We start from the raw sequence: 25596 nt of genomic DNA on the forward strand, positions 1-25596 counted from the left end.
TGGAAGTATTCAGTTTCCGGTGATTAGGGTGGGTTAGAATAGTAGCAGTGTTTGTGGCCTTGAGTCAGTAACAAGGCCAACTACCTTTAACATCATTCACAAAAATAGACATGGCATGCTACCCACTCCAGTGCTGTTCAAACTGAAACTGGAGTCTCAAGTAACTACCATATTTGAACAGAACTTTTATCTAGAAGTTGAGGTTTATTTTGCCTCCTCATTTTTAATTTTATTTTGCAGGCAAATACTGAAAAGCCATCCCTAAGCAGGTCAGAACAAGCAGGGAGAAATGCTCTATTATCTGATATTACCAAAGGAAAAAAGCTCAAGAAGACTGTTACTAATGACAGAAGTGCCCCAATTTTAGACAGTAAGTATGATTCTATATGTTGTAGTATCTATAGGTGTGAATGGTTCTACACATCTGAATGCAGAAAATTATCATCAGATGAACTGTAGGTAAAATAAAGTACCAGTAGTGGCACGCATAAAAGTAAATTCTGTTCATCATGGATGAATAGTCAGCTGAGAAATCAAGTACTGCTTATGAAATGTGAATGTTAATTTGTTTGCTTATCCTCATATAGCAGTTTATTTTCTTGTTTGCTTATATTGGAAAACTATGCAAACCCTACTAGGAGTTCTGCTGAGGAGCTGCAGCAGATCAGGCAAACAAAACCCCCATCAGGACTGAGGAGAGCACAGAGAATAAATTGGAATTTCAGACTCTACTTTTGCATAAACAATATAAGAATAAATGCGTGTCTGGCATGACACCATTGGCTCTTTAATGGCCCCAGTACCACTTAAAGCAGAACCACAGCCACAAGCCACAACTCCACCTGTGTGTCACTCTGCACGCAGTTTTACCATTCCTGGAGTGACTCAGGGGTGTTATCTTTTTGGCTGAGCCTTGTTGCCCAGCCTGCCCATCAGTACTGTGGCACAAGGCAGTGCCTCCACTTACTTGAATGGAATCAAGGTCTCCATCCATCTGTGCTGCTGCTGTGTCTCACAGAACATCTTGGTAGGTGCTGAGGAGGCTGGAAAAGCCCATGAAGCAAAAATATTGGGAAGACAGACCAGAAACAGGAGAAGTGTGAGAAGAACACAGTCCCGCTCTGACAGAGGAACAGGATTTATTGCCTAAGGAGAGAAGACACTTCTACAGACTGATTAGCAAATGTGGTACACCTCAGTTTAGGTTTGGCCATGCAGTTAAAGGCTGGATTGTGTTAGGAAGATGATGAGGAAAGCAGGAAATGCCGAGAGGAGTATGACCAAATAAAAATAATTTAAAAAAATAGATGCAGTCCTGCAATCAGCCAGCTACAGTCTTTAAACCCTTATTATCTCTGAATGTGAAGTTGCACATTCTAGCTATTGTAATGAGCTGGAGGGGATTAAAGGAGGGGGTAAACAGTAAGATAAAAATTATGCAGCCTATTATCTTGTTTACATGAATTAATAAATCATGATGAAAGACTTAACCATAGTAGCAGCATTTCTCCAGAGGTTCACACCCTGTGTGAGTCAGAGCCAAACCAAGCTGACGTGCTTGAGAAGGATAATGTGAAACATGCGTCCATGGACACACTCTTCCTCCTTTTTTCTTGGGGGGATTTTTAGAAGTGCTTTTGATCCACAAGTTCTAGTTACCGTAAAGTCAGTGAAATTATTGCCAACCCAAAGTTGTGGAAATCAAGATTCCAAGAGATGAAGCCATTGATCCTTGTCCATGTAGCCCATCATCTGAGAACTGATCTCCACAGATATCCCAACCTGTGGGCCTGCTCCTTTGGCAGTGATGCTCTGAATAGGGCTCTTCTCTGTACTGGTAGTTGTGGAAACACTTTCATTTTACTTTTGGCAACTCAGTGTTGTCACAGCAGAAATACTGACATTAGAGAGAAAGAAGAGAGAAAGTGGGGGAAGCTGATAAAATAATTCCTGCCTGTTGGAAACATTAACAGCTAATGATCTCGTCACTGCATTTCCGAATCTACAGAAAAGTAATCAGAAATGGGATCTCTTTCCCTACTAAGCTTTGTTTAGATAAATAGAGATGTTGCAACATCATCAATAGTGAGAGGTGTGTTCCCAGAAGCGATCACCAGACACACCTTCAAGAGGAAGGACCCTCTGTCTTCCTCCTTCCTTCCTTATTTTCCATGAGATTGCCCTGTTTCTGCTTATGGAGAAGTGGAGGGCAAGGATAAGAGAACAGAAGTACATAGAAACAGAAAGAAGCTACTAAGATGATAACAAAGACAACATGATATTCTAGAGGTCCCATCCGTGCTCAATTCCAAATTCTCCACAGCAATTTTATTTGCTTTCTAGTCCAGAGCAGACTAAAGGAAATTGATGGCTTAATAAAACACAGGGGCTCTGGTTATCACACCACCTCTGCCACGGTGCAATAGTGGTGGTGATGGCAGCTGTGATGATCCAAACCCTGGGTATTTTGAAAGCTCATGCATTTTTCACCAGCTGCAAGCATTGCTCTAATGGAAGAGATGACTTTTCAGGATAAGTCTTGCTTCACTAACATGGAGGATTTTTTTTTTTTCAATAGAACCCAAAGGACCTGGTGGAGGTGGCGGCGGTGGCTTTGGAGGAGGTGGCGGTGGCAGTGGTGGGGGTTTTGGTGGTGGCAGTGGTGGCGGCTTCAGTGGCGGTGGACCACCTGGCCTTGGAGGCCTTTTTCAAGCAGGAATGCCAAAGCTCAGATCTGCTGCAAGTCGGGATGCCGGTAAGAGAGATCTTGCAGTTCCAGTGTGAAAAAATAAATTATATTGCTTAAAACCTTCATATTACCTGCTGGGATTGAAAAAGCCATCAAATATCTTAGACTCTTAGGAAATGTAATTTTCAGCTTGAATCTTGTTTTATTTTACTATTAGGTTTTATGAGGGAGAGGTGGGACTCCCTTTCCACCCATCCTCTTAGTTATTGATGAAAACTAAAGATCTTGGCAAAGTACAGTCAGGCAGACTAGGTCCTGCCTCAGTTGTTGGTGTGCAGGACCAGAGGGGAACATAGGATGATCCAGGCTAATTTTCTTGTGCACCAGGAAAAAGGATCTATTTTCCAAATGGAAAGTACATCTGCATCAGCTGTACAACAGCGTGATTTGCCGCTTGGGGAGCGCACGAGGCATCCCAGCTGGCTGGTACACACACTGCAGTTGGAGGCTTGTCTGGGGCAGGCACTGTACTTCTGGCTGACAAAACAGCTGACAAGAGCCTCATGCCCTTTGAAAAGAAGGACATCCGGGGCCAGTGAGTTTTGAAAGTTTAAGGAAAGAGGATTTCATGCTTGTTGAAGAAGGACTGTGCAATGGGGGTTGTAGGGTGTTACGAACATTACATATTTTATAGCCTAACAAAATTTTTCAGCACACGTACAAAACAGGCTCTCGGACCTGGTATTTTCTATTGTGTCACAGTCTATTTTGGGAACTTGTATTAACACAAAAGTTCCTGGCATCACAGAACAGTACTTCTTCAACTGCAGGGCCTGCTGCCATCCTCCTGATGCGCACAACTACATCCTTAGATAACAGCTACTAGAAAGGGCTGAAAAGAGCCTTTTGCCGGACTGTTGTTGTTAAAGATCATTTGAAAGCTAACATTTCTTTGCTCTCAGTTTGATGGTATCCAATACTTGTTCTTTACCATTTCTTCCCTCCCTGTGTCATTGCTTGCTGTGATGGCTGCATCATTTGTGTTACTTTCCAGACACTGAAGTCGTCCCTCATAAGCAATATCGGGCTATAACCTGCTATTGGAATGGTTCCCCAGTGCTGCCGGGGTTGGTGCTGAGCCCCAGGGCTGGTGTGCCCCGTGCCGGGCTGCTCCCCAGCCGCTCACAGTGCCTCGGGACACGGCCCGTGCGGCAGCGCAGTGCCGCTCCGACGGCGCTCATGCCCCTGTCCTGTGTCCGCAGACTCCGGGGGAGGCCGCCCGCCCGTCCTGCCGCCCGGAGGCCGCTCCGCCGCCGCCAAGCCGTTCTCGCCGCCGAGCGGCCCGCCGCGCTTCCCGGGGCCGCCGTCGGGGCCAAGGACCGCTGCCCCGGACCCGCAGAGGAGCCGCCTGCCGCCGCCCAGACCCGACGCCGGCTCCAAGCCCGAGGCGGCGCCGCCGCCGGTGCCCAGCACGCCCCGGCCCATCGCCTCCAGCCTGCATAACCGGGGGTCGCCGCCGGTGCCGGGCGTGACCCGGCAGCCCAGCCTGGGGCCCTCGCCCCCGCCGTTCCCGGGCAGCCGGGGCGCGGGGTCGGCCGGGCCGCTGCGGCAGCCCGGCCCCGGCGCGACGCCCCCGTTCTCGGGCCGGCCGCCGCTGCCGCCCACCCCGGGCCGGCCGGCGGAGGACAAGCCGCCACCGCCGCCGCCCCCCGCCGGGCACCGGCCGTCCGCCGCCCGGGAGGGGCCGCTGCCCCCGCCGCCGCCGCAGAACAGCAAGCCGCCCGTGCCTGCCGCCCCCCGGCCCGCCCTCGGCGCCCCGGCGCCCCCGCCGCCGCCCCCCAGCCGGCCGGGGCCGCCCCCCGTCCCGCCCGCCCCCGCCGGCGGCGACGAGATGCCGCGGCTGCCGCAGAGGAACATCTCGCTGGGGTCGTGCCCGGCGCCCGGCGGGGGCCGCTCCGGACCGCTGCCCCCGCCGCCCAGCGAGAGGCCGCCGCCACCCGTCAGGGACCCGCCCGGCCGTTCAGGTAGGGAGGAACGGGTGGGCGCGGGGGACCGGGCGAGGGTTCTTGGGCCATGCACGCACCGGCTTCACGTGGGTGACAAATACATGCCAGGATGGCACCGTGTGAGGCACTAAGGATTCTGCAGTTGGAAGAGAGGGTTCATAGGCATCAGGATGGCTTAAGGAAAGTCACAGTGCATCACCAGCATACTCAGGTGTACTTTTGCAGATCTTGGTAACTTTCATTATAATTACTGTAATTGAAAAGGGTTGCCAATGGGATTTCCCCATTAGAGTTTTTGATGCAGAGAAGCTGTTTTACCTGGCTTCTGGTGAGTGACAGCATTTGCCTTCCTGAGTCAACCAGTGAGTTAATGGTGGCATTCTCATGAATGGAGGTTTGTGAAACCTGACCTTCTACGTGTTGGGAGGCACAAACATAGCCAAATACAAATTATTTTAATAAAAGACCTAGCCAACTGTTGTTAAATATAATAGCAGTTGTTACAGTGTGAATAAATTGTTACTTACCATATGTAGATATCAAATTTGAAAGTAGAAATGTCTCCTTTGAGTTATTTCATAATATACTTTGTCCTCTGTGACAACTATTGTTCATAACTTTTAAGAATTGCGCATCATAGCTCTGTAATACCTGATGGTTCTCCCATTTGAGATGAGAGAATTTAGTCACAGCCAGGCCCTGCAACATCACGAGGCGAAAAGCGTTGCCCAGAAGATAATGCTGTGAAGCTCAGTAGAGTTGCCTTTCATTTCATCCTTTGGAATAGAAGTTTGAAATCATCTCAAACCAGTCCTAGACAATAGAAACGAATGTCATGGGAGCTCCCACTGGTGACAGCCACCTGTGTTACTTTCCAGCTCCTTGAACTAGTCTGGATCTGCAGTAGCACAGCACCTGCCGCAGCTGTGCAGCTACAGAAAATACTGGCCCCGAAACCATACTTTGTGGAGCTGGTTGCCAGCCCAAAGAATGGCATAATGCTAGTGCAGCCTGCAGTAAATAAATCAGAGAAATCCTGACACAATTGACTGGGAGGATGGAAAGTTGCAGAGAATGTCTGCAATTCCAAGAGCTTGTTCCATGATGGCCTCAGCTTCCACTAGTGCTTTCCTGGTTGACTCTTTCCTGAAGCAAGTGGTTTTAGCAAACCTGCACTACCTTTCTGCTGGCTTATTAAGTAGAAGGAAGTTGTAGCAATAACTTATAAACATAAATACAGCTATTTTGCAGTAGTTCGATATAGATGATGGAGTTTAGCTAGGTTTAGAGAGAGAGCAAGCAAAACTATTCTGAAAGTTGCTAAATGCTTCTCATTCTTAGAAGCCATTCCCTGAAGGCAAACTTGAGTAATATATAAAATAAGAAGGGGGGGAAAATCCACAAAGTATAGCATGTTTCTTGAAAGATGTTTCAATGCTTGTTGGTGGAGACACAGTATTTGTTGCTCTCTTTTCCAAAATGCATGTCTGTAGATAGGTTTCATCAGGACAGGGGAGCATTCCATAAAAATGAACATAATTGTCAGTTGCCCAACTATGCTAAATAGAGGTAGTGAGGCTTTGAACACGCATAGCCCTCCACACCCTCTGCTTCACCTCCTTGTATCCTAACCATGGATACCTCTCTCCTTGGCAGCAGCCGCTTTCTTGTCTTTATTTACTTTTCTTATATCAGCACCCTTCCCCTGCCCTCAGGATAGCCCTGGTCCTGTATTACGTGGGCTGTGCCTTTGTATTTGACCTGTCATGTCACTGTGCCAGTTACACAGATACACAAACACTGGAAATGCCAGTCTATGTGTGAGGTCTGTTTCCAGTTTAGAGGGAGATGGATATGCTCCAACTACCGAACTTGTCATGCAGCTCATTTGTTTATAAATAAGTGAGCTGATGTGATGCAGCTTAATGCTGCCATTCCTGGGCTGAACTCCCCTGTGTGCCACCACAGATCCAGGCTGTGACCCAGAGGGGACCACCCCTATGGACAAAGAACCTCTGAGGGTAGCAGTTGCCTTCTTCTACATGTTCTCTTGCCTTGGACCTCCACAACACCCTGAATTCCAGCTGTAACTTCTTCTTGTTGTGAGCACTAAGTTAGAGTGGTTTAAAAGTAGCTTCAAGGACCAGCACTTCTACAGAGACCTCTGTAGCTGAGAGTAATGGGAATATGGACACTGTGGTGTATTTATGTTTAGATATACCCTGCTCCCCTGAGCTGTACTCTTCAAATGAGCACTAACTCCCTAGGGAGCCCCGGAGAGCAGGGAAGTGGGTGCTGAAGGCCATTACCACTTGGGGCCAAGGGCCCTAAGACAGCCCTTCCTCTCTCTTTTGTTAGTGGGAGGGCTTGGGATGCAGGCATCCCAACAGAATAACCCCTGCTGCTAACAGCATTTGTGTGCTTGCCTCTTGTCTTGCTCTAGGCCCCCTCCCACCACCTCCTCCCATAAGCAGGAATGGAAGCACTTCAAGGGCTTTGCCCGCTACTCCCCAGCTGCCTTCCCGAGCAGGGCTGGACAGCCCAAGAGCTGGACCCCGACCTCCGCTTCCCCCAGACCGGCCAGGTTCGGCAGCACCACCGCCGCCGCCACCACCTTCATCGGCTGTCAGAAATGGCTTCCAGGATCCAGGCGATGGTAAGCCATCCTCCCAGTTGTTTGCCTTTGATAGAAACGGTGTACTATTTTGGCCTTAATGTGTCAAAAAAGGTTTGGGATAGAGACTTTGTTTCTGGTGCTGACCTTTGACTTCTGACCAACAGAAGTATCACTGGGATCTCAATCAACCCTGCCAAGTAAGAATCGAGTAAATATGCCACACATAGAGCAGAACTGCAAAGTCATCAATACAGTCTCCAAAATAACTCTTTCAAAAATACCCTGAAAAAACGAAGGGGGTTGTTTCAACTCTACTATGAGTTCAAACCATAGCTACACTGACATTTTGGATGTCAGAACAAGTTAGATGACTCAAAACTGAAAGCTGAAAAACAGATGAGTGAAGAGATTGTCAGAATGTTGCTGAAAATGTCAAGTATCTATTTCTGCTAGTGTTTATTGAAAAGATGAGGTCCAAGACTGCCGTGTTTTAAAGATTCATCATGCTTTTCTTTTTAATTGTTTTCTATTTGCATAGAACAGATAATTCCTTCAGCTAATTACAGGAGGACAAAATTGGTATTTCTGACATTTATAAGGTTAAAAAAAGCAAACAGAAAATAAAACTGTAAGTCACGCTTTTGAAACATCTTCACACATCAGATAAGGCAGGTGGGTCACAGATGCATTTTTTCCTACACAAGTCATTTGCAGGGTTCACAACCTGCAGCTCTTTTACGCACTGATTTCTGATTGCAACCATTGGGAGTAGACATAGAAAAACTGGATCCCAGCAAATAACCACATGTACTAATGCCAGGTGAAACTTACTCAGCTGTTCATTACGTTATGCAATAAAATATAACAATATTGCAAGAAAGTTGTGGTTACAAAGTCCTGGAGCAAGCAAGTGAATAAGTTACAAAGTTTAAGATAGCCCACATCTTCTTCCTTAGGCCTTCAAATTCAGGTTCAGAACAGAGCTCTTTGAACATTTCCTATTATTTCAATGAAGAAACTTATCAGCTTGCTTTATTCCTTAGAATCCTATAGACTCAGGAACTACAGCAACAGGGCCTGTGTCATCTAAAGAGAATTGCAATTGCTCTATTTTTCTACTTTTGACGCTAGTTACATACAGGATTCTCTGTCAAAAATTTTATCAAAATGGCCCCAAATTTTCTTTTTCCAGTATAAATATTAAGAAAGAAAAAACACTGCTTATAGGAGATGTTTTTGAGCTCTGTATATCAATGAGATATGAGTATCAGAAAATTTTATACCCAGCAACAAAATACTGTTCTGAAGTAGAAGACACTACGTAGTTCTGGTAGCACACATATATGTATGTGTGTGTGTCTGTGTATGTTAAAAGCAGATCTATTATACATGGAAGGGAGCGTAAAACTTATTTCACTTCTTAGTGGAATTATGGCAGTTTTCCTGATCTGCGATTTTGCATTAAACTGTCTAAGTGATCAGTTACAGTAAATAAGAATTTTCATTCTCAAACTAACCTAAAGCATCTTCTTCTCTGACTTGCTAACAGAATGCTGGTTCAAAACTCAGCTATGTAAGCATTTTACAATATAAAACATCCATTAAACGTGATATTAATGTCAATTGACTTTCCTAAGCTGTGTCAGAAAACTAATGGGTAAATTGCATGGGATTTTTTTCAGATGAATGGGAAAGCAGATTTTCTTTTCATCCTCTATCTGATTTGCCACCTCCAGAGCCATATGTGCCCATGAACAGAAGTTATCCCAGTAAACTAGCAAGAAATGAAAGTAGAGGTAAGTTTATTTCATCTCTGCTGTTGGAATTTCAATGTATTATCCTAAAAACAATGCGGATGGGAAATAGACTGGATTCTGAGGTTTCAAGACTTCTCAGACTAACAAGCTGGTCACCCTTCCTCACCACACAGGAAAAGCTAAATGCAGGTTTGCAGGCACAAACCCTCTTAAACTTGTATTTGAGGGGAGAATTGTTTGTCTTCTCAGTTGAAACATGTACTGTAAGCGACCAGCCCTGCCATTATAGTCAGCCCTTCTGCTATAGGCAGCCAGAACCACAAAATCCCCTAGGACTTCCTCCTCATTTCCTATCTAAATTTATGCACAACTCATTTATTCTTGTGTCAGCATCATCCCTGAGTTTAGTTTTCCTCCCTTCTTGTGTGTTAAGCCCCTAATATTTTTCAAGACAACAGTCATATCCTCCTCTCTGTTTTTGTTTTACTGGGCTGATTAAATCTGGATGTACTATACTTCTCTTCCCATCTATGTTCTTTGATTATCAGGGCTGCTTATGTATATATTTCAGTTTGATTTTGTCTTTTCCAATCAGAATGACATGCTGTTTCAGTTCAGGTTTCAAATACGTCTTCTACAGCAGCACAAATGTTTCCTGTCTTCATTAGTGGTATTTTGCCTGATATACCCAAGGATCAATTTACTTCTTTCGCAACCAATGACATTGGTGGCCCATAGTTATCCTGGAATCATCTGTACACTCAGATATTTCTCTCTTGTTTCCAAATTATGAGGTTTTGGTTTGAAGCAGAAATTCCTCTTAGTCTCTGACCCTTCACTATGGCCTGTTAGCTTTCATCCCATTTTTATTACTCCACAAAGAGAGGCAAAGTAACATATGCATTTTTTTGTGTTTTCTTTCATGAGTTTGCAATGAAAATCTTCATATAGGGAAAAACATTAAGAGCTTTGAAATGTTATTGTGTTTAGAGCTTGCCACTTTTCATTGAAATTTGCATGTGTTGCAAATAGCACTGAGAAGGTATGTGTTTGCATAAATCAGTTAAGCTAGCAAGAACTATCAATATGTTTTAGGAAAGAGGAAAAGGACTGAAATATACATGCTTTCCAGGCATTTGGGGATAACATTAGTTAAAAACTTCATTTTACGGTGTTTTAAGTTCTGATGTTGTTTAATAAACTAACTAGAAACTCAACAAAGATTTTTTTTTAGTGGCCAGGCAAGGAAAGTAGTAGGTTTCCACCAGTTACTGAATTAATTGTTTGGATGTAAACTCCCCCTTCAAAAGAACGAGTATTCCAAAAGGAGTAACACAAAAAAACTTTCTTTCTCTTTTAGGTGGCTCTGTCCGAAAAGAAAGAGGTGCCCCCCCGCTCCCGCCTATACCAAGGTGAAATGGGTTCTGGCCCATCTTTGGGCAACATCTGTTTTCAAGTTTCCTTCGAGTCAGTTCTCCTGTCCACATCATTGGAAAGTTGTCTGTCTTGATTTATTTCCACTTTTGGCTTGTCAGCTGGAACAAACTTCAGTCTCTATTACAGAAGTAATAGATGCGGCTTAGGAACTGTAGTTGCTCAAAGCTATGAATTTTATTTGCTTATACTGCAGGCATTTTGTGGACCATACACAATATACGTGCACCGTGCTCACTGTGTCCAACCCTGTCCCCTGGAGAGCTCCACGGGAGATCTGGCTTTGAATTTGATAGAGCTTGAACAAAGCTGTTTCATTCACTTTGGGTACAGTGGCTGTATTATTTGAATCATGAAGTATTTTATGTTTAAAAAAACAGTTACTGGGGAAAAATGCGTAACCAAGAGGCCCGTGGATCCTTTTTTTGCATGCCTAACTTGGCCCATCTGCTTCTGGAGGCCATAGACCTACTACGTGGTGACCAAGAGTTCATCCTTAACTTTTTCACTTCAGCTTAGCCACGGAAATCTTAGACAATACGTAGCACATCTTGCCTCAAGGGTGGAGTGTATCTGGCCTTGTTTTCATCTGCAGAGAATCTTCCAAAGAAAAGCACAAGTGAAGAATTCATCAGCATAAAATCTATATTTTTTTTTTAAATCCCTCTTTCCTAGTTTTAATAGTGTTATGCTTCCAATGACCAAATTCTTTCCTACTCTGATGTGGACCAACCCAGGGTCATCCATGCCCTGGATTACTGTAATACCCTCTGCCTGATACTGCATGCGAAGAGTCCTCAGAAAGTAGTCTTGGTGCAAATGCAGCAATTATTGTCGTTGCAGGCTCCTCCTTTAAAGCATCACTAATACCAGTGCTCCACAGATTGCTTTCCAGTTATTTCTTTGGTACAATTAAACGATGGGTTTTGACTTATTAAGCTTCCTGGGACTTAAGTCACAACTCTCAGAGAGCTTGTATTTGACTTGCATTACAGCAGAGCAGCTGAGGTCAAAAATGTGAAGGCCCTTTGGTGTAGTGAAGGGGGCCTGGGGTTTGTGCATTCAAGTGGAAGCATCCAAAATTTGCTGTCTGCACTGGTTCAAGAGAAATGGGAAGATATGGTCTTCTGAGTTTGCCATGAAGCCTGTCCTTTCAAACTTTGCTGACAGGATTCTCCACAGAAAGCAGCAATGCTTACATTAGTAGAAAAGAGAGTGAGGTATTCTAACATTGTGACAAGTGGTTAATATGTTTAATGGCTTTTGCATTTTTATATGAGGAATTGTATGACTGAATTTTACAAGTGGATCTAAACACATGTAAAATGCTTTTGGAAATTAGAGGAAGATTATAATTCTGGATTTGAAATATTGCTGAATGAAATATTGCTCTTTGTTAATTGGACCTCCGAAGGTTAGCTCTGAAAAATTTCACCTAAGTCTCAGTATGTTTCTTCAAAGTGCTCTTGGGATCCCTACCAAGCCTGTGTCAGCAGCCATGTTTCACTGGGTGTTGCTCAAAAAAAACTAAAAACCATAAAAACTAGTCATGTAGGTTAAGAAAATGTTTCACTAGCATGGGAGACATGATCCTAAGTACATCCTGCAGCTAGAATGAGGTCAATCCTTGAAAAATTAGAGAATTTAGCCAGAGAGTCTGGACCCCACTGCATTGTCTGTACATAGGGCTTTTTGCTCTTTTTGTGAGTGTCGAGGGGCAGATCCCCTTTCTGCCTGACAGCCTGGACAGACACATTGAAGGGGATGAGACAGAGTTGGATTTGGCCAGATCAAATTTAATTTGTTCTTTCCAGTGTTTGTTTACAAAATCTTTTTAGCTGTGATAGAGTTTGATTGTGTACCTGTTTTTTACATTTTTATATCTAATGACCTATTATAAGTTACTGTTTATGGTCCTGAACCTGCAATTAAATGCGCAGGCGCAGGGATGTATCTACATCTAATTGCAGGATCGTGGCTGTAAGAGTTTCTTAAACAGATACTAGTGGGACCTCCATGTGACAGGTGCACCTTGGAATCAAACCTAGCGTGATATTGAATTTGTATATGTATTTTATGGATGTCACTTAAACAAAGTGCCTGTCTCTTTGGGATATTATTATGTGAATAGAAGTCCAAATAAGATTTTTAGGATAATAACTTAAAGGATAAATTATTGTATTCATGTTTTTAAACTGAAGCACTTAAAACTTTCTAAGAGACAACATTTTGAATTTAAGAATATAATATTTTCAGTACCTTGACCTGCCAAATCTTTATTAATATCCAAATAGCTATGCAGCCAAAAAAATCCCTCAACCCTCCAGAAACTATACCTTTTTTGAAACTTACCTGCTTCCAACATGTTTTACTTTAATAAGTCAATGAAAATGCTGCCCATTGTTCTGCCAACTCTCTGTTTCATTCAAATATATTATATTTGATCTTTTCAGCAAGGTTTTCTGACCAGAAATCTGGACCACTACCAAAGTGGTAAACTAGCTTTAGTTTCACTTTAAAATGTGCTATGTAAAAGGCCCTCAGTTAACAAGCCAAGAAACCTGACCTGCCTACATTTTAGGATTCTTTTAACTCTACAAATCTCTTCAGAATGGATGTTTGGCATACATGTAAAATAGCTTAACACTGCAGAAAGAGGCATTTTTCTTCACCTAACAACAACTTTTCCATTTATATCTTCTGCTATAAATGTCCCTAGATATATTCCAGAACAATGCAGCATTTTATCATTCAATATATTGCTTCATATATCAGTAGCTATTTACAATATGATCAGTATTAAAGTATTTATTTCACTATGAAGTGTTAAAAAAGAATAATACGAAACAGATTGAATCAATGGTGCCTTATGACTTTTTTAGTCAACTTTTCTGTGTCTCACTAGAAAAATGAACAGACATTGCTCTTCCAAGTCCTCACGTAAATAGTGCCGACAGGAGCATTCTGCAGTGTTTGAGCCAAGCACTGCTGTTACGTGCCCAATCGGCTCACCTCAGGTGGAGCTCAGTGAGTAGGTGAGGTGTATGTGGGCACTGGTTAGATTCACAGTCAGTTGTTGGTATTGCTCTGAAAATTTAACTCTTTCACAAAACCAGTGTCTGAGGCTGCTGTCCACACAGCCCAGCTGACTTCAGTGTGGTTGCATAGGTTATTACAGGACTAAATTTGATTCACTGCTTGCATATAAGATTTGCTGGGTTTGTTTCAATGGCCTTGCATTATAAACCTTCACTACTCAAACTCTCTTCTTACATTATCACTAAGACTCACACTGTGTTACAATGGCCACGGATGTTCATTTTTGTTTAATTCAACTCAGTAAATAAAATGAGAATAACTTCTATACCACGTGAAAATAATTTTTCCTCTATGTTTTTAGAAGAAAAGCGTATGTTATGTTTGTTATGATTTTCTGCACCAACTACTGGGCGAAGAGGTGACAGTGATTAATGTTCAGAGTAGTTAAAGGAAACTGAGCTTGTGATTCAGGAAACATATATTTCTGTAAATGAAATAAATAAGGTTGCAAAGTTCCTGTTTAGAAGCCAGCATTTCCCAACACTAGAAGAATCATAAGAATTAATTTTTTTCTGCAAGACTGAACTGTTAAAGTAGTTCCTTAAATTGCCACTTAAAAAACTGGACAGTAGTTACTCCCTCCAGCAACAACTGTTTACATGACTCTTATAGATCTGCCTTGGAACAGAGAATGAAGGAACAAAACTGCTATCACGCTTTACATATATTGTAACAACAATTTCCTGTGCAGAAGTATGGAAATAGAAGGGGTACTTTTTGCCTTGGAAGCAAAGAATGAAGTTGAATGATCAAACTGAGATTATTTCAAGCAGAATGTCAAATGTTGAGAGACCTAGAGAGGGCCCCTCAGCCACAGGACACTGGAAAAGAGAAGACTGGTCAAAGAAATAAAAAACAATTGGCTGAATGTTGTTATCAATACTAGAGTAAAAATTACAATATAAAATGTGCATGTATGTAGTACCACATTGCGATAGCGTGAACACCCTGGTCTCACAGTCAGGTGCAAACAACTTGTTATGGCGGTACATTGACTCTGTGTAACATATATTGTATGAACTTTAATCTTTCAAACAGTATTCACCAGAAAATAAGGAGAATCTCTCACCTAAGCTATCCAGAAGCACATTAAGTTAAGTTCATGGAATGGTTCTTCATGTATATTGGGAGAAAACGGGGATCTCGTAGCCTGTAAGATGGATGTGACTGGACCATTCAGGTAAAATGTAAACCTGGAACATTGGCAAAAAGGGGAGTGTTGGAGTAACTCAGCCAGAAACAGGGCACATGTGTATGGTCTCAGTGAGTGAGTATGCAGCAGGTAGGTATGCAGACTAAAAGAGAAAAATGGAAACCGCATGTCTTACAAAAGGGAGTAGCCCTTCAATATGCTGCCATTTTGAAATACAGTTTGTCTGTGATAAATGTTCTTTAGTGTAAACTAATGCATGCAGAGGAAGACATCTAAATTTGGACTTCCAAAGCCACACAAGAGAAAGAAGCATAAAACATAGGCTGAGCAGAAAGTAACATGTTTTTATCAGATGCTTAAAGTTTGAGCTTTTTATAAAATATTAATCTAGTTCTGTGAATTTTTTTTGCTTAACATTTATTTTGTAAGTGATTTTGTTCTCCCTATTTTTCTGTTCTATACCAAATAAATTTTACTTTTATTATAATTGGTGGTGCAGACTGTTACACTGAGAATAACCACAGTTGCTTCTTTGACAAAAGCACACATTGGCTTTAGCAGGAGCATAACAGTGAGCCTGGCAGGAGCTGGGTTGAGCTTTTCTCCTCCCCTTCTGCCTGCCATTGCACAGCAGCATAGCAATAATGCTCAGAGGACTTTGGTCCTGCATACAATGAAGATTAGACACCTGCAGATAAGGAGAAATAGTTTACTTTAGGATAAAGAATCAAAAATCAGTGGTCAGTGATGCTGTACTTCTGGGTGGCTGTTGGGTGAGCTGCGGGCATTGGCTCTTGGCCAGGCAAGCTAAGCACTTGCCATGGGGAGATGACATGGAAAATCACTCTAGTTAAGTGTAGATTTTTGTTCGTCATGGCTCCACTCACTAGGCAGAAAGCTGCCAGAGAATGTCAAACAAATGGAACCCTCCTTTTGACTTTGGAGACCTGTTCTTGATCATGGATGTTAACCTTTTCAGATAATTTGGACCATGTTCATCAGAGAAAGGCCCTTTGATACAAAAATCCAAAGGAGGCTCAAATTCAGGCTGCACATGCAGCTTCTCTGCAGAAATTAGAAATGCCATTTAAAACCCTGAGCTAAAAAGCTCTGTGCTGTAGTGCATCTATCTTGCAAAGACTGAAGCATCAGGCTTACTCTTACACAGGTGGTGGATCCCTTGACATCTCTGGGGACTGCTTATTGATATGTTCATTTTGCAGACTGACTGAGACAGAGACAATTTTCTTAGAAAGCCACCATCACTCATGTAGCCCAGAAGCCCAGCGGTCCCGGTGCCTGAGCTGTATAAATAGAGAAACCATGATGGAGGGCAGAGGGTGAGCTGTAAAGGGGCTGGCTCAGCAGGGTGAGACCTTTGTTTGCAGATCTCAGTTGGCTGTAGCCTTGAACGAGAACACAGAGGTATGTGACGATCAGGTCGTAGGACTGTTTTCCAAAGGAAATATGGTTCTTTTTGTTTTTCAAGAAATTACTTGCTTTACTTCAGGAAGAAGGAACTGAACTGAGCATGCTGTGACCTTGTCATAACCACAATATAGTCTTCCTCCATTTAACTCAAAAAATGCTGTTGATTTAAAAGAAACTCAGAGACTACACTGTAAAACATTTCTGAGTGCTCCCTGCAGTTGCAGGAAGGCTCATGTGTTGCACACAGCACACATAGAAAATATGCAACTCCTTTGATCATGGTTCAACTTCCAATGACCTTCCTGCCTCCTATGCACAGGCTGTTTCTTTCTGCCCTCTCACCCAGTCTGACTCCATTTTACACTGAACATAGTAAATTAGTCCCAGCAAATTACTGATTTGGGGGATTAAATATTGGCCCATACATTTCTGTGCAACAATTAATGTATTATTTAGGTTAATTAATGAAATAGATCAAGAGCTGCATTAGCAGTCAGGCTCTTAATCTATCTAGCAGTCCAGGCACAGAAACAATCCTGAGGAAAGGATGACTGACACAAAAATATTTGATTAAACAGAGAGAATAAATTGGGTGGCTGCTGCTAACACTACTTTGTGTCCAACATCTATCTCTCTTCTGAATAATAACATTAGATAATCTCTTCTTTAATCCTAAAACACATTTATGGCTTTAAGATATATGACTTCTGCAAAAGCTACATTCAAAATGTAAAATAGAGGTCTATCATGACTGCCGTCTATATGATACTGTCAAGCTTTCTACTCCATTGCAGTAGGGCTCTTCACTTATTTTTCCCCAGCGAACAAAAAAGTCATTTCTTCAAGAGTGCTGGGATTTAGCCTACATAAATACCTTTCTCATTTTCAATATCGAACTGCTCTTGTTATTTATTTTCTTTTTTCCCTTTTTTTTTTTTTTTTTTTTTTTGCTAGAACACAGGAGAAATCTCTACCTAAGCACCTCTAAGTTAAAGGTAGGCAGAAGGGCTGAGGACAGAAGTGTTGTTGGTTGCTGTGCATCCTTTTTTTCTCCAAAACAGGAATCAGTGATCTCTCCATGCAGTCAGGGCAGGGCTTTATCACTGTCCAACTCCCTTCCGAAAGGGGATCACTTTGGCTACCTTTTGCATTTACCTGTGTGTGAAAATTGGCTCCAAGCTTGTGTGAAGGCTGTACACGATAAGGCATGTAACCAGTTCCCTTCTGAAAATGTTTTTGTGTTCACAAAAAGATGAGTGTTTAGTCTGTGGGTGTTGGGTGTTACCCAACTTGAAGGAAGCATTCATGTATACAGGGCTGTGAAAATGAGTCATTCCTGTCCTTCTCCATTCTAGCAGAAATTTTAGTAAATTCAGAGTTACTGGTGAGCCCTCGCGTGCCCTGTGGAGCAGCAGAGCCCCTGCGTCTGAACGCTGCGTACTCCCAAGCTGTGAGAGCAAAAGGCAGCTGGAGCAGTCAGAGCACTTGTGAAGAAAGCAAGGTAAAGGCTGTGGGTGAAAGGCCAGACTTAAACCTCAGCCTCTGTCATATGTATGTTGATAGTGGAACTAGCATACCTTGTAAATGTTATTTGTACTGTTTGTGAGAGACTGCAGAGCCCTCAGTACTTTCCGTGTTGTCTCAACACCAGCAGACTGCTCAAATCCTTCTGTTGAGGGTTTTTTTCCCCTCCCTACTTAAAACAGAAACTTTCACTTCTGCTATTTGACAAGGAGCTTGGGTTACTTATGAAACCTGGGAACCTTTGTTTGAAAACATAAAGATATCTGTTGCTTTCTGCTAATTATATAGTTTCATCTCCTGAACAGTGCCTGCAGGACTGCTGCTGTGCCTTCATCCAGCTGCCCAGCAACTGTGGGGCTGGTGTGTTTGGTCCAGATTACTCCTGATTTAAAAACAAAAGTCCCGCTGCGTTCTGTAAGAGAATTACCCCATGCCCTCTGTGCCAGAACCTTCATTCCTCCCTCTCTTATACATATGGGCACTTGTGAGCAAGGGGAGAAATTGTAAATATATGTTTTAGCTGCAAACAAATGTAATATAAATCCTAGTACAAGCATGCACCAGAAAATGAGAAGCCTTGTTTGTTTGCTAATTAAGCAGGTGGGAACAGGTGCGATGCACCCCCGGTCTAGGAATTCTCTTTGTGCTGCTCATTCCTAAACCACCTTTGCTGCTCCAGGTGCGGCCGCTCACCTTCTCCTGCCCTGCCCGCCCGCTCCCGGTTCCCGGTTGCCGGTTCCCGGTTGCCGGTTCTCGGTTCCCGGTTGCCGGCCCTCGGCCGTGTGCGGCGCCGGCCGCCAGGTGCCGCTCCCGGCCGCGCTGCCGCCCCCGCGCCGTCCCTTCGGGAAGGTGTCCCTGCCCATGGCTGGGGGCTTGGAACTAGGTGGTCTTTTAGGCCCCTTCCAACTCAAACCATTCTGTGATTATGTGATAAGGAAACGGACAGTTCAGCATTTTAAGAACACTACACGCTGTTGGCACAGCATCCGGCCTGACTCTCCATGCAGTTACACAGCTCTTAGGCAAGTCAAATCCCAGTATTGGCATAAAAATGGTGCAACAGGAAAACACACTTGATTCTACATTCAGATCAACAGAAAGCAGCATGCTATTCGACCTAAACAAATAAAGTCTTTAGCTAATAAAGTTTCACTGCAGCTGGAGAAGGTGGTAGGCATTAAAACAAAATACCTTTTTTATAATTGAAAATGCCAAGAGGAAGTAACAGAAAGCTGTAAGAAAGCTACTCTGACAATACTGCTGTCTTAAAACCAATATTTACTCTAATATTTAACAGAAGAAAGAAATTTCTTTGTATTGTAAGTCAAAGAAATAGAAAGCAGTCTTGAGATACATAGGAGATTAAAATATTTACCACAAATTTAAATGAAATGGCAAATTGCAGAACATAACGAGGAAAAGGTATGGTAGCTTTCTGCAGAAGAATTCAGGAAGAAGAGGGTTTGTTCATACAGTCCTGTGACACGGTAGCAGAAAGGGTTGGTTGAGTAGTGAAATGAATAAGAAATAAATAAACAAAAAACTATTTCTACCACATTTCTACTACAGGAGACAATACACTGCAACCAATACATTTCTTGTACAACATTTAAACTGTATTTGTGTAAGTAATAAATAGTGGCTTGAGAAATGGTGGGATATGGTGTGATCACAAATGGAAACTTAGTAACTGGAAAAGGTTTATGGAGATTTCGGTCATATTCTGAATGTACTTCCAAAGCTTTTGATTTGTGATAACAAAATTTGGTTTGTGGTTTATTTGTTTATTTGTGAGGAATTGGCTTATTTGGTGGGATTTCTTTACTAATCAGTCGCTTGCTGAATAAACTGCTACAGCCAGCTACACATCAGAAGCAAGTGCATTAAAGCAAGTGCAGCTTGCTTTCATGTGGTTTTCCTGAGCAAAGCAACATCTGCTAACTTGTGTGCAACACTGATAGCTCTTCTGGTTTTGTTAATTTTGGGGGTTTTTTGTGGGTTGGGTATTTTTGTTGATGTTGTTTTGTTTGGAGTTTTTGGGGGGGGGTGGGTTGAGGAATCAGGCCAAATTGGAGTAGTCTTACAGTCACTGAGCACTAAGAGTGCTGAGAACATGTAAGTAATACGTTGCCTATGTCAAAATGAATGAATAGATTTTCTTAGGTCAAGGAAGAGCTGTAACTCTTGTGCCCTATTCTTAATAATTTCACCACATACTGTTAGCCATGTCAGTATGTGAAAACGTAAAAAAATATTTTAAGTGTCTACCTTCAGTAGATACAGCTCTAACCATCATATGACGCAAATGGACTTGATCATGATTTTCAGATAAAGCATTAGTAAACACTAAGCTAAAATGCTGATTTCTTTTTGTGACTTCTTCATACTTTTTTTTCCCCCAGTCAGACTGATTAACTATAGAATTTATTTTTGAGTACTTGCATTTGATTTCAGCACATTTACCTTCTTGCTGAGCCAAGTAACATGTTGATGCCCTAGCACCAATGATGGAAGTTGTACCTTTAGAAGCTCTCTTCAACATTGTTTTGTCTCCCCTGAAAGCAATTTCAGAAGAAGCTTCTGGTATTGAAATTACATGGGGTTATTCTGAACTTTACTGAATTCAGTGCAATCTAATTTGAACCTCCTTCTTTACTTTTTGCTTTAGAGAGGTGAATTTCACCACGCACAATGTTTACTGTGCTTGATTACTAGAGCAATCTATTTCAACAGACCTGAACATACATAATTATTGCAGAAGTATTAGTTTGACTTTCTGCAAGCTGACTGCACTAGCTTCATATATTTTCTTTTGGCAGATACAGTGTTTTGAAGACTATAATTGCACCTACAGCTCTGTGACATACCAGTAACACATGCCCTTGTCTCAGCAACAGAACAAAGTGGAAGTGAGTACAGTGCAGTAAACACGGTTTCAAAACCAGCTTGGACGTACACATTGTCTTACAAAAGATACTATATGAAAAATACCAATTAAGTTCTCATAACCAACGTAGATAATGAGGCATCCTACTGCGAAATTGTAGATGAGCAGATAAATAGCTTTCTTGAGAAGGAAGATGTTTTACGAAAGTGTTCCAAGGTAACTGAGGTGAATGTAAACATCCAGTGCACCCCCTGTGATTTCTGTGTTAACAAGCTTTAAGCTTATGGGTAACAGTATCTGGCTTGGCATTTTCCAGGTCTCTGTGTTATATCACTCTCAGGATTGCTCTCAGATGTTGTATATTTTTATGGTGTTTAAGCCTCAAAAGTCTGGAAAATTCTTTCATGGGAGAAGTGCTTTCCATTTGACAACACCCTCCAGAGATGAAATCCAGGGGCTTATTTTGTGTTTACAGATTAATTTTCCTCAGGTTTCCCTTGTTGCTTAACCACCTCACCAAACATATGTATATTGTAAGCAACAGTTTATTTTCCAGTAACCAAGTGAGTCAGTGTAAGTGACCAGACACCTCTAGATATAGATAAGCACTTTGTGTTCTTCCTGAACATCTTACACACAACTACAAGAGAACAGACATTACAAACTAACAAATCTTCTGAAACCTGAACTACATTTTTAAATAACCAGAGTTAGACATACATTTTTAGGTGGAGTCAGCTAACAAAATTTAACAGAGGTCAAACATGGGTCCCTGCCTTGTGCATTATATCATCTATTGACATTTTAAGCAATGAGCAGTACAAGAACAGTAGTTCTTCCAGTACTAGAGTTACAAGGCCATTGTTGTCTGTGGGTATAACTCCAATTTTCATATAAAATTTGGCTCATTGTCAATAGGCAAAGAGCATTGAGGAAGTATTTTTTTCTGTAATTGAATATAAGGAGATTACCTAAGAAGTGCTAGTCTCTCTACCCATTGTTGTAATTACTGTGTTAGTAAAATACTTGGATTTTTCCATGCTGTTGAAAACTAGGTACAGAGCTGTTTGAAAATTGCACTGAGATTATACCTGTAAATTTCCAGGCAGATTTCATCCTGATGCATTGGCCAACATTCTTCCTGTCTGCTAATATTCTGTATTCTTATTTATGTCTATTCTTGGAAAAGTCACTTTTTTGTAATATCCTACTGAGAGGTTATTTAGTGAGATGTTCCACATTTTCAGTCAATAATGCTGCTTTGAAGCTGACGGCACACTTCCTATTTTAAGGCAAAGTTGTCTTTCAGTTATCACCATACCCTAACAATTTGACTACAACTTGCATGCCAGCTCTCCAGGAAAAAAAAAAAGAAAAACAGTTACTTTTAGTATTTTCAGAAACAAACTGGAGAAATGCTTACAGTAGATTCTTGAAGGCTTTTTTTCAGAATACTCCAGCATTTCAGGTTTTGCAACAAGTGCTCGCAGTTTACCAGTAAAGTGCTTTTCACATCAAGTGCAAAGATACCTTTGTGACCCTCCCTGAAAATCTGTCCAAATTGGCTCAGTTGTATGCCTTTAAAAAATATGTTTGTATGTGGTCACCACCAGTTCTTAGAAGCTGAATTAGGTGAAACCTGTTCTCACTGAGAGAGTAAGCCTCTTGCAGTTCCTGTGTGGGGCCAGCCTGTGTATGTGTAATTGTTGCAGGTAAATGAGTACGATGAAAGCCACAGGGCAGCAGGACAACTCATGTAATGGTTGCTCCAGCTGCTTTTCATTGGTTGAGCTGCTGCCTAGATCAAAAAGCAGAAATTGTCTCCCACACATTCTATGGACTACTTTGGTGAAACATAAGTGAATGGAAACATCGAATTTGAGTGAAAACAGAATAAAAGTCAAGGGGGTGAAGGATAGCTGTGATCAAGAGCTGATGGACTGTATAAACCTGTCCTCTCAGGAGCTTGTGGACAAAAAAACTTGCCTCTCCTATGCATTAGTCACATTATTATAGCTATGGGCATTGCTAGGCCAAATATTTTGGGTTTTAATTAATGCATGGGGACTTTCTGATACTTCTGTGGGCTGGGTGAAAATCCATGAGAACTTGTGTTCATAACTGTTACTCTTAGTTTACAAAGATCTTAAAGGGAAAAGGAAAGCAAACTCTATGATAAAGCCAGGGTGTTGGAACATGAAGAGGCTCCATGGAAAACAAGGGTACTTGCAAGGCCAGAGAACGTGGCTCAAAGAAAGAGTCTACAGAGCATTGATTAAATGATGAAGGAGTGGAGAAGTGTCAACCAGTGAGAAAATACTGTCTTTTGCTGTTCTAGGAAGCAGGACTATCCTGTGTATATGCATTAGAAAGACTTCTTGATTCCAACATTAAGTTATTGCTAATTATCCAGGTTGAAAGATGCCAGAAAACTGTGTTCCCAACATTTCCCAAGCAGTGGAGAACTGGTTCTGTAATCCAGTGTTTTAGTTATCCACGGTGCAGTTCTGGTGGTGCAGTCTGGTTAATAACAATTTCATGGTTTTTAACAGTTAAGGGGTCAGACCCTAGTGCTCTTGTCTGTCTATCTCTGAAGAGGCTCCATGTCACTGACAGATAGTTGCAAGGCTGCACATAATATGTTTAAAAGATAAAAATCTTCAAGAGGAAATATGCTATATTAAGTCCTATTTATTTTCATTCATATAATTTTCCCTTTATTTAGACAGCAATAGTAATTTTATTGTATTTTTTATCTCATCATGTGCCTTTGGTACTACGTTTTCATTCTTTTGAGTATTTTACTTTCTTGAGCTTTTGGGCTTTTTACTATTTAATTTTTTTGAGTATTATACTTTTTATTCCTTGGAGTTCCCCAAAAGAAAACACAAGACTCAGGTCAAGTGTCTTGCCTGATTTAGTACACTGTATATATTACAGATGAGATAAATATTCATCTCTGTCCTGCTACTGGGAAATCATGCTATCAGTTGGTGGATATCAATAGCAGTCAATGAGCAGCCTATTTAGCCAAATTTATGCTCTTTTAAAATAATGCACTGAAGGATTCTCGTATTTTAAATACTTGATTAAATGCTGAATCACTGATGATCTTTCAAGAGGAAGAAATGAGTTCAAGAGAAGGGAAGGCATACATTTTTACCAAGATTTCTTACTGTAGTCTGATATGCCTCCCTTGCTACTCTCCAGAGCATGTCCTTCTAAGGTGTGTCATTTCTATAGGGAAGAATGAAAGGCAGAAAGCCAAAAAAGTCTGAAAGACGTCATTATACTGTATTTCCAAAAATTAATCCAAATCAGTCTCAAAGTGGTCTTTGTCAGGTGCCAGAGAAACTTTAACACTGAATAAATTAACAAAAGAGTCTTCTTTATTAGTGTTTGTATCAAAACAAAGTCCCACCCTAACCTTTCAGTGGGAGAGTGTTACCCAATAGGCTGCACCACCTTCCAGCAATAAACATACATAATAAACATTGACACAGCTTTGGAACAATCTCTTGCTGATCTTTTGGTTGGGATATGTTGGCCCAAAGTAGGGACAGGATACGTACAGGAATGGGAGGCAGGCACTGGCACTGCTACTACCTGTCAGTTGAGGTTCTATTCAGTGTATACCCTTTTAGTGCAGCAATATAAAATTTATGCATCAGTACCTTTAAATTAAAATTAAAGCAGACATCCAATATTAACAATATCGTACCTTCTAAAAGTTTCTAACAGCCATGTTTATGCCACAAGTTTTTATCCCCAACTGCATTCTTTATGGGATTTTCTTAAGCCTTCTCTGGCCTCTCAATTAATTCCCTTAAGGGTTATTTTTGTTACATTGTTGCTCTTTATATACAATATCTGGTTTGTTTCTGCTGAGGTTCCTGTAAGTATTTTGACAGTAGACCTTGGGAACTGAATTTACTATGGGCAAAATTATTAGGTCATATCTGACACAGTGCTTCAAAAATTGTCAATCTCATACATCTTTTTTGTTGAGGTAGTTCTCCCTTCTGCTCTATTTTGGTCTTCTCTGGGTGTTACATAAAAGGGGAAGAGGAATGGTTCTTTTTTTGCTTGAAGTTCCCAATTTGGAGTGGGAAACTACTGAGCACTTAGACCCTGGATGACATCCCACCTGCCAGGAAAACTGCCCTCCTCCAGCTGGGACACCTATTGCCATGTGTTTGCCATACTTAACAAGCAAGGCGAGCTGGTTTGAGTCAAGTCAATTATGAAAGGAAGAATACAATACACTGAATTCACACTTGCTCTCTTTGCAGCAGCAATGTCTGTCTTGGTTCTTAGAAAAAGGGCAGCTGGAACTGCTGTGCCCTCAATTGTGTTACAAACGAGAAGCGTCAAGAAGTCTGTATCCTCGTTTTCTGCCAGAAAAACTTTGGCCGTTACCAGCTGTTAGTTTTTAGTGGGGAAATCACTGACTGGCCAAGTTTGTGGAAGGGATGCCACGTGGAAAACACGGCGGTTCGTTTCTAAGCGCTCTAACTGCAAAAAAAAGTTGAAATTGGTGCACAAGGCTCAGGGACGGGCTGCCGCAGGGAGCCAGACCCGCTATCAGCCCCGCCGAGCTGCGGCGGCAGCGCTGGCTCGGGCAGATAACTGTGGGTGGCCCCGCCGAGCCCGGGGCCGCGTTCTGCCCCATGGGGAGAGCGGCGGCTCTGCCCGGCCTCCGCACCCGGTGGCGGACGGTCCAGGGGAGCAGCCGGAGGCGGCAGGAGCTTATTCCGCTCGCTTATCCCCGGGAAGGGGCCTCCCGAGCGCGAGGGAAGCCCTCGGGGCTGAGGCGGCCGCGAAGACGCCCCGCGCCCGGGCCGCCCCCCCGCCCGGCGGCCGACGAGCCGCCATCTTGCGGCTGATCCCTCCCCGCCGGCGCCGCCGCGCAGCCCCGGCCCGCCCGCGGCCCCGAGCCCCGGCCCCCGCCCGCCCTCCCGGGCCGTTGAGCCGGCGGCGCGTGCCGGGCTGTCGCTGG

General features: G+C 42.6%; 1 protein-coding gene across 2 annotated transcripts in view; it reads left to right on the forward strand.

Annotated features, from left to right (window-relative positions):
- WIPF1 (WAS/WASL interacting protein family member 1) overlaps positions 1-15212 on the forward strand; it is a 56543-nt gene extending 41331 nt beyond the window's left edge. For both annotated transcript variants that reach the window (XM_017838430.1, XM_017838421.1), the window contains exons 4-9: positions 241-370; positions 2579-2755; positions 3952-4713; positions 7139-7351; positions 8995-9108; positions 10430-15212. In XM_017838430.1, the coding sequence (XP_017693919.1) occupies positions 241-370; positions 2579-2755; positions 3952-4713; positions 7139-7351; positions 8995-9108; positions 10430-10485 (1452 nt within the window). In that variant the 3' untranslated portion in view covers positions 10486-15212. The remainder of the gene's footprint in view (positions 1-240; positions 371-2578; positions 2756-3951; positions 4714-7138; positions 7352-8994; positions 9109-10429) is intronic.
- The last annotated feature ends 10384 nt before the right edge of the window (positions 15213-25596 follow it).

This window comes from Lepidothrix coronata, unplaced genomic scaffold, assembly GCF_001604755.1.
Source record: "Lepidothrix coronata isolate B3197 unplaced genomic scaffold, Lepidothrix_coronata-1.0 Scaffold7, whole genome shotgun sequence".
NCBI classification, from domain to species: domain Eukaryota; kingdom Metazoa; phylum Chordata; class Aves; order Passeriformes; family Pipridae; genus Lepidothrix; species Lepidothrix coronata.